Here is an 18,050-nt window from a genome sequence, read left to right on the forward strand (position 1 = left end):
AGTGCTTCCTTGAAGTTTCTTTCCTGCCTTTACTTCCATTTCAATACTCTTTTTCTTCTTCCCCAATCACCTGTGCTTTCATCTTATCCTCTACCCATCTCTTATGTATTGGTTTTCCCTGGGTTCTGTCTTCAACCTTGTTATACCCTGCTAGCGTCAACTCTCTGTACACTTTCAGAATTTCCATTCCAGATCTTTCCTGAGCTCCAACATCTTCAGGTGCATGTTAAATCACCACTAACAAGCCCTAAACAGAAGCTACCACCTTTCTTCCTCAGTCATACCTCTCAGATTCCCTCACTCCTCCCTTTTCTCTCTGCTTCACTCATCCCCACCATGCTCATTGGGCACTATGACCATAAATTCTATTTCATAAATACATCTTAATCCATCACCTTTTCACAGCCATTGCCAGCACCCTATCTCAGGTCTTCAGCATTTCTTGTGAAAATGATTGCAAAAACCCCTAACTGTTCTCTCCCCTTCAGTTCCCCAGCCTCCCCTCCATCCTGCCTGAGTCCTTCCATAAGGGAAAGTGATCACGCAACCTGATGCCTTCCGTGGCACTCAGGATAAAACACACATGCCACGTGGAACACACCTGCCTGTTTAGACGCTGGTCCCTTCCTCTCCGTGCAGCACACCCCGCACTGCTCACACCAGACACACCAAGAATGCTGAACCATCAGTGGTGCCTCCCAGTTCCACACCTCCGTGCCTTGGTCTCCTCCCACGGAACACTCCACCCGTCCAGCTTCCCCATCCTCAATTCTACATGTGCTTTATTCCTACACATTCTTTAAGGCTGAGTGCAGGCATCCTCTCCAGGAAACCCTCCCTGACCACCCCACCCCAACTCGGTCTCTGTTGGGTCCTTCCTGGGTATTCTTAGGGGTCCCCGGGCCTCCCTCGGCATTATCCAGCTGTGCTATGATGGCCTGGTGATTACTTCGCCCTATTAAGTCGCAAGGCAGGACCGTTCTTGTACACCTTTGAATCCATAACAGCACCAAGCACACTGCCTGACATAAGTCAAATTCTAGTAAATGCTTTATGAAAGAACTATGGGTGTAACACCTGTTGTTATCTCCTTATTGCCTCCAGCTGGTATCATCAGCATAAAAGTTGTGCATCTGCATTTCATTTTATATCTATTTATAACTCCTTCTAATTGGAGTGTATGTGAAATGATCCCAAGAGCTAGACGAAATCAATCACAAACTTAGAAAAGTATAGCATTTCCGATGGAGAGGTCTGATAAACACAGCAAATCACTTGAAAAGGGTTAAAAAATTGAAGAATTACTTCTGCTAAGAATGAGTTTTAATTGAAAGAGTCCAAGCTGGGTAATTTGGAAAAGATACAATCAGATCCGCACAGTGAATTTATTAGCACAGTCACTTTCTTATCAGCAATTTCATCATCATGGAGGTGAAACTTGTATGTTTTGTTTGTTGAAGGCAGGCTTTCTCAAAATGAAAGAGATTAAAAAAGTAATTAAGGATCTAAAGCTGCTTGACAAAGTCTGATCTCTAGTTGACATGACAGTTAGTTAGGAAGATGCCATGGCAAGTCTGTTTAGGGGCTATCAGAAGCCAAATTGTGCGTGATTAGAAAAATCACATAGGGACTTCCTTGGTGGCACAGTGGTTAAGAATCTGCCTGCCAATGCAGGAGACACGGGTTCGAGCCCTGATCTGGGAGGATCCCACATGCCGTGGAGCAACTAAGCACGTGCGCCACAACTACTGAGCCTGCGCTCTAGAGCCCGCGAGCCACAGCTACTGAGACCGCATGCCACAACTACTGAGCCTGCGCGCCTGGAGCCCGTGGTCCGCAACAAGAGAAGTCACTGCAGTGAGAAGCCCGCGCACCGCAACGAAGAGTAGCCCCTGCTCCCTGCAACCAGAGAAAGCACGCATGTGGCAACGACGACCCAACACAGCCATAAATAAATAAATAAATTTGTTAAAAAAGAAAGAAAAATCACACAGATGAGAGACAGAGGGAAGGAGTCATCAACATAATAAAGATAATTTAGAGAAGATGGAGAACAATTCCCCTTTTGATTTTTTTCTCCTTTACAGAATACCAACATTTTCAGCAAACACTTCATCACACCAAACAAAAACATCAGAATTGCAAATATGTGATGCTGAGAAAAACTATACAGTATTACACAGATGATATCCACATATATACACATACACATGCACACACACACATACATATACACACATATATTTGTATATGTAAACTAGGAAATATAATGTTTCATATTACTGTGAAAATCTAATATTTATTCCTTACCTGAACCTGAGAAATTGTCTAAAGACCCGTCTGCTGTTGTTGAAACTATTTCACTGCTGCTCATTGGCTCTGTTTTAACTACAAAAATAAACAACATATATCATATACCCAATTAATATTTATAAAGGCACAGTAGAGAAGATATAACATTCAAAATAATTATAAGAAAATCATTTAAAAATCAATCTTTTCATATTTGAATATAAATCAGATTAATATTCCTAATAGAGTCTTTTTAAAAGAAATTCCCATGTTAAGTTTTTCCTCCTAAGGAAACAATCTATTGTGGCAAGTTACCTTTTAATAGAAACACTTTAAAAGTAGTTCAATTCATTGTTGTCTTAAATGTTTACTAAATTGCTTACTAAAATAAATAACTTATGTCTCAAAATTTACAAAATGTGGATGTGAAATTATTTCCTTGGGTTTGTAGCCATTCGGCCAAATAGAGTCCAAAGGATAGAAGAGAAAGACTTGAAGAAGTGGGAAATAACACCAGCTTTCATGATGCTCAAGGACAGGTGCACGCACACACACACTTTCTCAGTTATCCAGCATGGCTAAAAAACAGAGTGCTCACTTTAATGGACTGTTATTACCACCCAGCCACGACAATTCATCAAGGTCTGATGTACACTTAGTACCCAAACCACACTAAATATAAATGAAGCAGAAATAAAATTTTCCATTTCAAAATAACAATAGCAGACAGTTTGTGGAAAGCATAACCTTCAGTAAAGTCCCTTGGGTCTGTAAACTAAAAACATTTCTCTTTATGCTATAGGTTCTCCAAAGGAAATCTACTATACTGATATAGTGAGGGGATTATTGCATCCCTACAGATAAGGCAGAACACCTCAGAACCCTATTTCCCCTAGTTTTAGCTTTTTTAAAATAATAAAAAAAAAATAGCATCATTGTTTTCCCTAGAAACTACTAGTGAAGTTCTTGTTTCCCTAGAAACTGCTAGTGAAGTTCTGTCACTGGAATTTGCCTAGCCTACTTTGTGGAAGTTATACATCCCTATGAACAGGTTTTCAAGAAGAGTGTAATAATACTTTAGAGGCTACTTAAAAATCAATAACATGTTTCCCAAAACGAAGGCCCTAACAAGAGAATATTTGGGGTGGCTTCTCTCACCAAGTAAGCACATTCTGGAATGGGAAAGGATGATGGAGAAAATGAAGCTTTTCCTTCTCTCAACACTGCCAATCTCTTATAAACATCAGACAAAGGACAAATTCACCCTCTTGGGCCTTCAAATCTTTTACGAGTGCATAATGAGTAATTCGAAAATTCACATTATAAATAGTTGCAGCAGATAGTCAGTTTCAAAAAAAAATTATTTAGACTGTCTCTAAACCAAGTTGAAAAATAAAACCAGTGAGTCCAAAGGGAATCACTTCAATTGATTGTTTTAATGTAGACCAAACAATAGTGTAACTGAAATTTTCTCTTTTCCACCAGTTGTTTCAGATTAGAAGTCTTAGTTGATGCTAATAAATTCTGATATAAGCCTGTATTTCCCTCCTCTCTTCACGCCTCCAGGAAACCTAATGATTTTGCTCTTCATAACCATTATATAGTTACAGATTTAGGAAGGCAGGGACACCACTGCTGGTGCACGGTTTCATACCCAATTGTCCACATCCTTATTTTACATCTTTAAAAAGAACTCATATAACGCCCTGTACATAAAAAACAATGGTTCTATTTCACTCTATACTGGACAAATTACCATGGGATCTGAACTCAGTATCAAATACCACACACCCAGAAAAAGATCAGAATTAGGCCCAAGGGGAATGGGTCCTACAAAGTACCTCCTACGTGTCAGATTCTTTGTAGACATTTTGATTAATCTCTTTAAACAATTCTACAAGTAGGCCTCGGAACACAACACACAAACTCACTAGTTACGTACTGCCTTCTTGTTTCACAGGCAAAAACTGAAATCAGAGGGGTTAGGAAATTGCCCAAAGTTACACAGTAAGTGGCAGAAATGGGATTTCATGTTGGATATATTTTATTCCTAGTCTTGAAAACTAGCAGTAAGCGGCACTTCCCAATAATTAGAGCTACTCGACAACAGAGCAAGGCACTGCCACACCTGGTGGACACGGTGCAAAGCAAAACCCCTGCAGTCCTTGTCTTCCTAGAGCGTTCACGCTTCCAGGCTAGTGAACTTGCTGGAAGATCTCAAGCAGAAAGTCCACGCCTACCCGTCTGCCTGGGAAAGATGGTGAAGAAGAAATTTACAGTGTGAGATGTTAGCCCAGATGACTTCTAAGTCTTGGCCAAATCTAAGGTCTATGAATCTGTAGACTGGACTATAAAATTCACGAAAGCTTGACTACGCCAAACCACTCCTACTCCTGTACCCCAAGACCTACCCCAGCTACTCTCCATAATTAGCTTAATCAAGTACAGCTTTCACTCCCAAGAGGCGCATTCAATTATACTTGCAATGCCATTAAAACTAGGCAAAAAGAATAGGAAGGAAACGAAGAGGATACTTTTTCTTTTAGGCCCCCAGCCCATTGCTTTTTGCCATTGTTCAAATATACTCATCTATACACTAAAGAATAAAGACTCCCTTTTCCTGATGAACCCAAGTTTTTAAAAGGCTCTCTGTTGAAGAGAAGAGGCAGTATATAAAGGAACTACCAGGATATTCGCGATTTTATCAGGCACTGTAATTGAATCTGTGATCACCAGCTACCTGATGCTAAAGAGACTGGTGATTTATTGTGATGGAAAAGAGTTTCTGAATGAAAGCCAAATAAACGGAGACCACTGCTGGCTTTGTGGTTGCCAAGCATACATCCACCAGAAAGTTAAAAAGAATCCTCTCTGGCCACCAGAACTTTACCCATCCTCACTAGCGCCATGACATTTTTAAATATGCCACAGGTGATATAATAGAGCACCTTTCTAAGGCTCTGAATTTAAAAACACAACATGCTGAATTCTTTTCTGTAAGTTTGAGAGATTTCAAATGCTGTCATGTCTAGAACAATGATCCCATCTGAGCTATTTATCTGAAAAGAAAAATCTGAGTGACGTGTTCTCCTCTAAATAATGGTAGAATTCTTTTATCTCTGCCATACTTTTTCCTGCATTACGTGACTTCAGTCTATCAGAAAATAACAACTTTTAGTCTCTTTTGCCACCACTCAAGAGTCTCTCTTTTTCCTACCACTCCAAATTTCCAATCTTCCATCTGATACTTAAGGACCTACTCATCCTTTAAAAATATTCAGAAATTCTCCTTTACCCCTTTAATCTCCCTGATCCCCTCAACAGCTTCACCTGTCCATGTACTTTAGGCCTGAGTTATCCTGGGCAACTTGCTACCTTCCAGAAGTGCCACAAACTTCCATCTAGCAATTTCTTTGCACTTTGGTTTTGGAGGCAAATAATCCAGCTACCTGCTATAAGACTTTGTAAAAGTTATATGATCTCTTCAACCTTAATTATCTCATATAAAATATTTTAAAAGTAATATCTACAGTGATATATACATACACACACATATGTGTGTGTGTAGGTGTGTGTATATATATATATATATATACACACACCTACATACACACACACACACAATGGAACACTACTCAGCCATAAAACAAATAAAATCTTTCCATTTGTGACAACATGGATAGACCTTGAGGGTATTATGCTAAGTGAAACAAGTCAGAAGAGAAAGATGCCATACGCTTTCACTTTTATGTGGAATCTACAAAACAAACGAACAAACAAAGCAAAACTCATAAAGAGAACAGACACTCATAGATACAAAGAACAGATCGGTGGTCGCCAGAGGAGTGTTGTGGGTGGGTGAGATGGGTGAAGGGGGTCAAGAAATACAAACTTCCAGTTATAAAATAAACAAGCCATGGGGATGTAATGTACAGCATGGGGGCTACAGTCAATAATATTGTCCTGCATATTTGAGAGTTGCTAGAAGGGTGCATCTTGAAAGTTCTCATCACAAGCAAAGAAAATATCTATATTATAGAAATGCAATAAGGATCCATAAAAACGTACGTAAAGTACCTGATACAAATAAGGAACTGAAACTATATTTATCATCATCATTAGTAGCAGCAGTATTATACCTACCTACCCTGAATGCCTTTCTCCTGGGGAATAGTACCAGGGAGCAATAGGGAACAGAGTTAAAATATATAATAAATAAATGAATGAATGAATAAGGGAAGGAATAAAGAGTTAAAAGCACCAGCTTTGGAATTATCAGTTGAAGTTCAATCTAGCTTTGCTATTAACAGTACGAACCTGGAAAAATTACTCAACTTCTGTGTGCCTCAGCTTCCTGCTCTATAAGTGGGGATAACATGCTCACGAGAAGATTAAAAAAGATAAATGCTTAAAAATCATTCAGCACTGTGCTAGGTCCAGAGGCCATGTTTTTATAGTTACTTCTATCATTAGAGTGTCTTTATTAAAGTAATTATGAGAAATCAAAGTGTTTCTTCTGGGACAGAATCTGTTACAAACTTCACATTAAAGTTAAGTTTACCCTTTGAAAAGTAAATTAGAATAATCTAAAGCTAAGTGACTTGTCTAAGATCAACCATTAGGGCAACTGCCTCAGGACAGCCAAAATCAAATCAAGGTAACTTGGCGGTAACTCAAGAGGAAGGACTAAATCATGATTATATTAAGTAAACATATCTGCTAATCCCAGAGTCCTAATTTATCCCTCTCCTCCAACTCCCTTTCCGCTTTGGTAACCATAAGTTTGTTTTCTATGTCTGTGAGTCTGCTTTTGTTTTGTAAATAAGTTCATTTGTGTCATATTTTAGATTCCATGTGTAAGCGATATCATATGGTATTTGTCTCTTTCTGACTTACTTCACTTAGTATGATAATCTCTAAGTCCATCCATGTTGCTGCAAATTCTGCCCATTTTTTAATTGGGTTGTTTGTTTTTTTGATGTTGAGTTGTATGAGCTGTTTATATATGTTGGCTATTAATCCCTTATGGGTCATATCATTTGCAAATATTTTCTCCCATTCAGTTGGTTGTCTTCATTTTGTCAATGGCTTCCTTTGGTGTGCAAAAGCTTTTTAGTTTAATTAGGTACCATTTGTTTATTCTTTTATTTTTATATCTTTATTGGAGTATAATTGCTTTACAATGTTGTGTTAGTTTCTGCTGTACAACAAAGTGAATCAGCTATATGTATACATATATCCCCATATCTCCTCCCTCTTGAGCCTCCCTCCCACCCTCCCTATCCCACCCCTCTAGATCGTCATAAAGCATCAAGCTGATCTCCCTGTGCTATGCAGCAGCTTCCCACTAGCCATCGATTTTACATTTGGTAGTGTATATATATCAGTGCTACTCTCTCACTTCATCCCAGCTTCCCCTTCCCCCATTGTGTCCTCAAGTCCACTCTCTACACCTGTGTCTTTATTCCTGCCCTGCTATTAGGTTCATCAGTACTGTTTTTTTAGATTCCATATATGTGCGTTAGCATATGGTATTTGTTTTTCTCTTTCTGACTTACTTCACTCTGTATGACAGACTCTAGGTCCATCCACTTCCTACTATATATATAAAATAGATAAACAACAAGGTCCTACTGTACAGCACAAGGTACTGTATTCAATATCCTGTAATAAACCATAAGGGAAAAGAATATGACAAAGAATACGTATATATGTATAACTGAATCACTTTTCTGTACAGCAGAAACTAACGCAACATTGTAAATCAACTATATTTCAATTTTTAAAAAATGGTCAGGAGAACTAGACATTTTTCCAACGAGGAAATGCAGATGACCAACAAGCACATGAAAAGATGCTCAACACTGCTAATCATCAGGGAAATGCAAGTCAAAACCACAATGAGATATCACCTCACACCTGTCAGAATGGCTATCATCAAAAAGAACACAAATAACAAACAGAGAAGATGTAGAGAAAAGGGACGCCTTGTAGACTGTTGGTGGGAATATAAATTGGTGCAGCCATTGTGGAAAACAGTATGGAGGTTTCTCAAAAAACTAAAAATAGAACTGCCATATGATCCAGCAATTCCACTCCTGGGTATGTACCCGAAAAAAATGAAAACACTAATTTGAAAAGATCATGCACCCCAATGTTCACAGCAGCATTATTTATAGTTGCCAAGATATGGAAGTAACCTAAGAGTCCATCAATGGAGGAACGGATAAAGAAGATGTGATATATATATATACACACAATAGAATGTTACTCAGTCTTAAAAAGAATAAAATTTTGCCATTTGCTGCAACATGGATGAACTTGGAGGACATTATGCTAAGTGAAATAAGTTGGAGAAAGACAAATACTATATCACTTATATATGGAATCTAAAAAATACAACAAACTAATGAATATATCAAAAAAGAAGCAGACTTACAGATATAGAGAACAAACTAGTGGGTACCACTGGGGGGGGGCAATATAGGAGTGGGTAAGTGGGAGATACAAACAACTGGGTATAAGATAGGCTCAAGGATGTATTGTGCAACATGAGGAATATAGGCAATATTTTGTAATAACTGTAAATGGAAAGTAACCTTTAAAAATTAAAAAAAAAAAAGAAGACATACACCTCAGTCATTACAATCTTTCTGAAGAAACAAGCTAGTGGGAGGATGGTGAACATGGCAATTGTGATAGAGGATTCCAGGAGAAAATGTGGGCATTTCTCTCCAGCACTGCTTAGTGGCCCATGGAAAAGAGAACCCTGTATTTGTTCACCATAAATTTAACTGGAGACAGAGCTATCAGATCATTGGAGCTTGGGGACTTTAGCTATAAAGATCATCCAACGAACCCATCATACCATGATTCCTTGCTATCAAGCAACTTCTCATTATAATCTGAATGTTGCAGTCACATAATCTCCAGGAAGATGACAGGCTGATCAGAGGAGATAAGTACCCAGTCCATTTGTTTAGCTATATTTCTCACTATAAATTAAGAGGGCAGTTAAAGCACGTTCTTCCCCAGAGGACAGCTGTGCCGGATGGACTGGGAGCCGGCCTCTGTGTTAAGAATTTGCCCAGGGGCTTCCCTGGTGGCGCAGTGGTTGAGAATCCGCCTGCTAATGTAGGGGACACGGGTTCGAGCCCTGGTCTGGGAGGGTCCCACATGCCGCAGAGCAACTAGGCCCGTGAGCCACAGCTACTGATCCTGCGCATCTGGAGCCTGTGCTCTGCAACGAGAGGCCGCGGTAGTGAGAGGCCCGCGCACCGCGATGAAGAGTGGCCCCCGCTTGCCACAACTAGAGAAAGCCCTCGCACAGAAACGAAGACCCAACACAGCAAAAATTAATAAATAAATTAAACTCCTACTCCCAACATCTTCTTAAAAAAAAAAAAAAAGAATTTGCCCAGGATTGCAGCAAAGGCACCAGCCTGGGTAAGCCGTAGATCCTCCCCAGGTAGTATCTAAGCTCATCTCATAACTTTTCTTCTAACTGTGACAGTACAGCTTGCCTTTGCTTGGCACACGCTTGGTCTTCCTCTCTATTTTGTTTCCTACTTCAATGCTCCAGGACTTTACAAACTCTGTTCATTATCCCTCTACTACTCTTTATGATTCCTTTCTCTCTTCCATTTCAATGAGATTTACTTTCATTCCACTTTGGTAATTAAATACTTCAGCTACACCACTTCCTAGAACCGCACTGCCTCTAAATAACGCCACCTTTTACCTTTTTCATTTGCTCACTTCTGCTGGACTAGCTCTTAATGCTCCTCAGAATATCCCGTCTTTCTAAACCCCTATCCATTCTCCCACTCCAACCACACCAGCCCAGTCTGGAACCCAGAACTCCCACCCTAGAATCCCAAGCGTCACCTCATTTTTCCAAGCATCTTTTTTGCCAAGCTCCATTCTCGGGATTGGCAATCTCTTACTGTTCACTCTTCGGCTCTGTTCTGGCTGACTGAGCATAAGAGAGGAGACCACAATTCACCCGCTAACTGAATCCACTAAAATGTATGCTTTCTGTATTCTTCTGAGTCATCCTGTTGCTTGACAATCCCACCTTTCCATTTCTACTGCCTGAAAGTTTCCATCAAGTCTTTTCTACTTTACTCAACACTCCAAACCGCACCTTATCCCCCATCCTCTTTAGCACATGTCCTCGCCAACTATTTTATAAAGAATGTAGAAGCTGCATTAAATCTTTCAATGATCTTTCTACAACATTTCCCATTTTCCCACTGATGAATCTCAATAGAGGTTTTCTTTCCTCTAGCAGAGTTTAAATTTTATACCTTTATTCTTACGCCACGTCCATACCTTCTTTGCAACAATGCTCCAATATTTGATTGTTTGGTCTCAACATCTTCAATCGTTCCATCTCGAGGGACTACTTCCTTCTACTTCCCCTAATTTTAAAAACAGGCAGCAGCACTATTTACAATGGCCAGGACATGGAAGCAACCTAAATGTCCATCAACAGAGGAATGGATAAAGAAGATGTGGGATATATATACAACAGAATATAACTCAGCCATAAAAAAAGAACAAAATAATGCCATTTGCAGCAACATGGATGGACCCAGAGATTGTCATACTGAGTGAAGTAAGTCAGCATGAGAAAGACAAATATATGATATTGCTTATATGTGGGATCTAAAAAAAGGGTAAAGATGAGCTTATTTACAAAACAGAAATTGAGTCACAGATGTAGAAAACAAACTTATGGTTACCAGGGGGAAAGAGGGGAGAGGGATAAATGAAGAGATTGAATAGATAACTAATAAGGACCTACTACATAGCACAGGGAACTCTACTCAATATTCTGTAATGACCTATACAGGAAGAAAATCTAAAGAGTGGATATATGTATAACGGAATCACTTTGCTGTACACCTGAAACTAACACAACATTGCAAATCAACTAGACTCCAATAAAAAATTTTTTTAAAATCCAATAAATAAATAAGGCAGGTCTGCCCTGATTTTAAAAAAACTTCTCTCAAGCATGATCTACCTCTCTCCCTTCTTTCATCACTAAGGTTTCTGAAAGTTTGCCTTCAAGTCCTTAATATCTACTTTGTCTTTAATCCTTTGTATCATCCCTTTATAGCTACTATTTTACTAAAAGGATTTTCCTAATTGCCCGATGCAAACTTTTTCCATCCTGATTTTCCTTAATTCTTCTGTGGAGTGGGCCTTCCTCTGACACTTTTCTCATCATTGACCAACACAACACAGCAGTGTTTCCCTTTTTTAACCTGTATATGTTTTCTTCTCTGGATTTTCTTCCTTTTCCTACTCTGTGGTTCTATAATTCTACCTCCTCATCTATCTAAATTGTCCCTCACAGTTATGTCTTTCCACAATTAAAAAAAAATCTCCTTCACGTAGACAACTCTCAAATCTCTATCTACATGCACAACTTTTTCACAGAGATCAATCTTCACATTCCAATTATGCAAGGCCCTTGCCTGGATCAAGGTCAAATCAACCTGCTCAAACGCAAACTCCTCATTCTATCCCTTTGTAATGGTCATGCCACCTAGACAGAAAGTTTCCTTTCCACCCTGATTCCTCCCAGCAACTCTTTCCTCACACTCCATTGCCAAGTCTATCATTTCTACCATTCCACTCTTTACAACCATTTCCCCCCCAATTTCACAGCCACTAACCTAATTACCTTATACCTCTTCTCTTGGAAAAGCTGACCAATTTGCTTTTCAGTCTCTACTCTATTTTGAGCAGAGATACTTATCTTTCCTTAGCCGAGATTTGAGCGAGTCACTCCTGGCTCTGAGGTCTAAGAGCAGGCTCTCCATTTTCTCCCAAATTAAGTTACCATTCCTTTATCGTATTCATAAGGCCCTCTATACTCTAAGACCAAGCTTTTTATACTTTTATTTTTTCCTTTCCTTGGCAGTTCTTCCATACACATTTTACATTTGTATAACAAACGGTAACTTACAAGAATATAAGAATATTACAAAATATAAGGTCACATCTAATTGTCCTAACTTTCCTGTGTGACACTTATTATCTCCCTTTTACAAAGAACCACATGTCCATATATACAGTCAACATTTAAACCAAACTGGTCTACTGAATGTTTAATGCTTCCTCAAATCCACAGTATGGCTAGTGCCTTTCCTTCTGACATTAAAGGTTCTACAAATTCCCGTCAACCAATGTCCCACCTGCTGTGTGAAGTCTTGCCTAATCTACTACTCAGGGGTGATTCTTCTTTTCCTTGAGCTTGTACCTCATTCAGAACACATATCCTACTCAACCTCATTTTACATTTCACAGTCTTATCCGTTTGAATATATTATAAATTTCTTCATGAGAGGAACTCCAGCTTTTTATATCTCTACAGAACATAGCACCATGCTTGACACAGAGTTGGAACACAATATTCATTGAAGGAATGGATGAAGGTAAAAATGTACAACTGACTTTAAAAAACAGATTACAACTGACTTCATACCACTAGGCATACTGCATAAGGCAATTAAACACACTGTGTATGATCACACAGAAGATTACATTTTATTCTTCCCAAATTATCACTCTGTCAACGTATGGGCAGGTTCTTGTAAAGCCTCTCACTTACAGGACACATGCCCCTCACGTTATTTTGAGCAAAGTACTCTTTGGAGAAGATACCTTCGCATAAAGGAATATCAATCATTGGAATTTTTGTGTGTTTAGAGAGAACCCTTCCTGAATCAGTAAAAAAAGAGGTAAATAAGTCACAGAGATTTAATAATAATTTGTGGGGCATGATCAGCCCAAGACAAATGTTAGATATTGCTGTAAGTAAGACTTAAAAAGCCCTTTAAAGAGATACAATTATGCTGTACAGATGACAAATAACCTACAAGACAAAAGTATAACCATCATAATATTAAGTTATAGTTTGGATTCAATGATAGTATCACTCACAGATTTAATGACTGCTCAAATCATGAGGCCAAAGTGGAAATGAATGGGGGTTGTTTTTTTTTTGTTTTGTTTGCGGTACGCAGGCCTCTCACTGCTGTGGCCTCTCCCGTTGCGGAGCACAGGCTCCGGACGCGCAGGCTCAGCGGCCACGGCTCACGGGCCCAGCCGCTCGGCGGCATGTGGGATCTTCCCGGACCGGGGCACGAACCCGTGTCCCCTGCATCGGCAGGCGGACTCTCAACCACTGCGCCACCAGGGAAGCCCGGAAATGTATGTTTTTTAAAAATGAGTCAAATGACTCAAAAAGTGGCATCAAGGGATACCAAATGCATATGTAAACAGAATAAAATTGTTACATGAAATATGAAAGTGCAAGATAGCGATATTCCCAAATGTATATATTTTATAGATCTTATTTTAGACATATAATTGAATTAATAAATTAAAGATTATAAGCAGCCATTCAACTCTTTCTTATCTAAAAGTGTATATATCTACCTTTGGTTAATACCCATTTGGAAAATGAGGTATCACAGTCTGGAATATGATTATTATTCCTCTAAAAATTTAAAGTCATCCTCTTTCTCTTAAAAGAGAGTAGAAAAATATTAACTCTACAAAATAGCAATACAACCTTATGAAAACCAAACCAACATACCTAGACTAAACTGGAACTTAAGGGTATACACAGCCAACAAGAAATGTTATTCAGTTTCAAAACTCATTATTCACAGAAAGTATAGCATATTGGAGTAGCCCTGTGCAATGATTTACGTCGAGGTCTGGACTAGTTGACTTTTTTTGGTAAAAGAAGTGATACTTGGTAAGTGACAGCTGCTCCAATAAAATGTCTCCTGCGATTTCACTTTCTTTTCATTTTTTTTTTTTTTTTTTTTGTCAATTCTCATTCTTGCCACACAAGCTCAGGTTTCTAACACACGAAATCTTGGCAGATCAGATGAGCCTCCATTTTGCTGCACATCTCTCCCTCAATCCAATCTATCCTTGAAACTGCTGCCAGATTCATACCTAAAACACTTGCACCCTATCAATCCCTCACTCAAAATATTCAGTGGCTTCTCTACTGGCTCCAGGATAAAGTCCAAATTCCTTAGCCTAGTATTCAGGGTCCTCCACCTCCTAGTTTGGCTCTAGATGATTCTTCCAACCTTATCTACTATCAGTTCCTCTTCAGCTCAACTGGTCTCCTCCCAGTCTCCCAAACGATCCTACCTTTGTTCGTATTGGTCCCTCATTTAGAATGCATTCCATCCCTTCTCAACCTATTCAAATTCTACCCATTTCCTAAACACTCAGCTCAGATTCCATCTCCTTCTTGAAGCCTGGCCAGACCTCAGCAAGCTGAAGAGCTCTTTTCTCTGAACTCTGAGAGCACTTTTGTTTAGATCAGTGGCTTCTAACCTTCTTGAGAATGAAGCCCTCTTTCTAACACCAAAACATTTCAGAACCCAAATGATAGCCTATTTTTAATCTGTTGATGGAGAAAGTACCCGATGACAAAAACCTACTGTGAATTTTCGGACAAGAAAATTTATATTTTCATAAACATAACAGAACGTCCGTACGTGAAAAAGAGTTAAAGATGGATGTGACCTATTAATTTCCTCATCCTTCCGACAGAGCTCTTTGCACAGAACTTGCTGACTTTCAGTACTAGCTCTGCAACTCCTGGGGATCTCTAAGCCACGGACTGGAAATCTCTGCCTTCATAATTTAATTGACACAACATGATCTTTCAGTTTTTGCCAAAATTTTTAAAAAGTCTTATCTCCCCCAACCAGACTGTGAGCTTTTAAAGGCAGAGGTAGTGTCATACTTCATTGTATATGTGCTGGAACCTGGCAGAGTGCTTTGTACGCAGTGAAAACTAAATAAATGTTTCCTTCCTGGGACACTTTAAGTATCTGAGGTTCATTTTTTTCACCAATATTTTATTACAAAAAATTTTCATACATACTGAAAAGTTGAAAGAATTATACAGTGAACAGCCAGAAACCTACCACCAGGATTTCACCATTAACATTTTAATCTATTTACTTTCCCACATCTATTCCTCATAAAACCACCTTATTCTACACTCATTAAAAATAAGCTGCAGACATAATATAGTTCCCCAAAACACTTCAGCGCTCGTATCATTAGAGTTCATATTTGTTTATGGTCCTTTTTTCTTTTAAGTAAAATATACATAATGAAACACACAAATCTTAAATGTGCCATTTGATGACGTTTAACAGATACCTACATTTAGATGCCAAAGTGGGATCTAAACATTTTTAATGTGTTATAAGAATGGAAACATGGCACAACGGTCTGAAAAGGTTGTTCCAATTTTAAGAATTGAGTTAGCAATATAACAGTCTCAATTTATGGCATAGGCAATATTTACATAGAATTTTCATGTGGAAGAGTAGTCACTTTAAAAATAGCTTATATATATTGAGCGTTTACCACATGCCAGGCATTGTGCTAAGCACTTTATACGCAATAGCTTATTTGCTTCTCGTGGCAACATCATGAGATATTTATTATAATTGTCACATTTGAAAGATGAGGAAACTGCAGCTTAAAGACGTTTAAAAACTAGCCTAAGGTCACACAATTAGGTTTCAAATTTCTTTGATTACCATACCTTTTATGAAACCACTGAAAAATCAAACGTTGTCCAATTAGGGTTTTATCATCCTTAATCATTCCTCTGATGGAGATCTGAACAATCAGTGAAGGGCACAGCAATAGAAAAGTCCCAGAAGAGCAGGGCATTGAACAAAAGTGTATCACTGTATGTTGCAAATTAGCGGATGGTAAAATAAACTAGTGTATGAAGATTGGAAGCAGATGAGCTGGCTTGGGTTCATAACCTCAATCATATCAATCTGGAAAAATGGTTTACTTGCCTAAAATGTAATCAACCTACCAAATTTACATCTCAGATCATACCTTTTCCCATTCTTCACCGAATCACAGGAGCACCCAGAACTAAATCCTACCCTCTGTGTATTAATTGAGAAAGTACTTACTGAGTACCACAGGTACTCAGAGTACCTGCAAAGGCTATTAAGAGATGTGCAGATCTCACAAGGGAAGGAAACATCTTCTCTTTCCATGGAAACACTGCAGTAGCCAGCCAGCATGCAGTAGCCATATGTTTGCTTAAAAATATATAACATGTATTATTCTTTAATAATAGCTGCTATTCTTTGAGCATATAGTATGGCAGTGACTGTGCGTAGCATTTTAGGTCTGTCCCTGCCGTTAAAGAACCTTGAGCCTCTACTAGGTGAAATACACCCAGTGAAAAAGGTATAACCCCCATTTTTACAGTGGGGAAAGCAGAGGCTCAGAGATCATATACGATAATAACAGTAACAACAAAAACAGCCAATGGTTAAGTAATTCCTAGGAGTCAGACTGTTGTAAGTGCTTTACCCACTCATTTAACTATCCTCACACCCCTACAGGTCAGTACTATTATTCTCTTCATTTTACAGACCAGGAAGCAGAGATAAAGGGCATCACACTTGCTAAGTGGTCAGGGGCAGGGCTAGCATCCTGGCTTCCCAGCCTTCCCCCAACCCCCTGCTCTTGTGTCTCTCAAAACCCACATGTCAGTTACATTGTTAAACTGACCTTTTTTTTTTTTTTTTTTTTGCAGTACGCGGACCTCTCACTGTCGTGGCCTCTCCCGTTGCGGAGCACAGGCTCCGGACGCGCAGGCTCAACGGCCATGGCTCACGGGCCCAGCCGCTCCGTGGCATGTGGGATCTTCCTGGATCGGGGCACGAACCCATGTCCCCTGCATCGGCAGGCGGACTCTCAACCACTGCGCCACCAGGGAAGCCCTAAACTGACCTTTTTAAGCCCAGGTTAGTCTGACTGCAAAATCCACCCTCTCATGATCATGCAATACTGCTCTGATATATTTTAAATATTATCCATTCTCTGCTTTCCTTAAGGCAAGTATCAAATAGAAATTTGTGCTGAAAGAAATAAAAATATATAAATAAGTACATGATTTTAGATAAAAATGCCCTCATAACTTCTCACCTGGAGTCTTTTCTCCCCACCTACCACCTGCTGAATAGAGTTTCAAAGTACTACCTAAGTGTATTTGCAAGACACAGACTCTATCACATCACTCTCCTATTTGCAAGCCTTCAGGTCACCCAGTTCCTACAGGATTGAATCCAAACTCCTGAACCTGGTACATGAGGCCATTCATCATCTGTCTGCCATGTCTCTCAACACCCCCCTGCCCGCGCCCCCCCCCCCCACAGCCCCCGGGATTAGGGATGGCTTTGCTACACCTGAATAATCCATGGCCTCCCTTTCTGCCTTTCTGGCTTGGCATCCAGTGGTTTTCTACCTCTCCTTCAAGATTCAGTTTAAGCATTACCAGTGTGCAGAAACCATCCCTAGATCACCTCAGTCACGATTAGGCATTCCTCCTCCTCTGGAGAATACAGCCCTGAGCAACAAGTATGGTGGTCATCTGATTATTGGTCTGCCAATCACAGTAGACCGTGAACTTCTCCTTGGCAGGAATGGTATTTGGTAAATTTCTAGACACAATCAATAACTATTTCTTGAATTAACAAGGCAATAGTGGATATATAGCACGATATATATTCTTACATGATATGTATATTCTTTTCACTGCGGTGTGTATACATCCTTGCTCCTGCAATTTTTCTCCACCTTAAAAATGTTGACCTCCAATCATGACTCCTTACCATCTATGTAAGGATACTAAACCTAAGTGTGCTAACTGCTTGATC

The 18,050-nt window shown here is 39.3% G+C and overlaps 1 protein-coding gene across 11 annotated transcripts in view; it reads right to left on the reverse strand.

The window, feature by feature from the left end:
- The window catches only part of EYA1 (EYA transcriptional coactivator and phosphatase 1), a 159,277-nt gene that overhangs the window by 126,185 nt on the left and 15,042 nt on the right, over positions 1–18,050 (reverse strand). For 6 of the 11 annotated variants that reach the window (XM_060287383.1, XM_060287382.1, XM_030859578.2 and 3 more), the window contains one exon: positions 2,311–2,388. The exons of 2 other annotated variants lie outside the window; for them this stretch is intronic. In XM_060287383.1, the coding sequence (XP_060143366.1) occupies positions 2,311–2,388 (78 nt within the window). Of the gene's footprint in view, positions 1–2,310; positions 2,389–4,420; positions 4,493–18,050 lie in introns of those variants that run through there. 3 more of the 11 variants (XM_060287385.1, XM_060287384.1, XM_060287381.1) reach the window with 2 other exon arrangements.

This window comes from Globicephala melas, chromosome 17, assembly GCF_963455315.2.
Source record: "Globicephala melas chromosome 17, mGloMel1.2, whole genome shotgun sequence".
Taxonomy (NCBI): Eukaryota; Metazoa; Chordata; class Mammalia; order Artiodactyla; family Delphinidae; genus Globicephala; species Globicephala melas.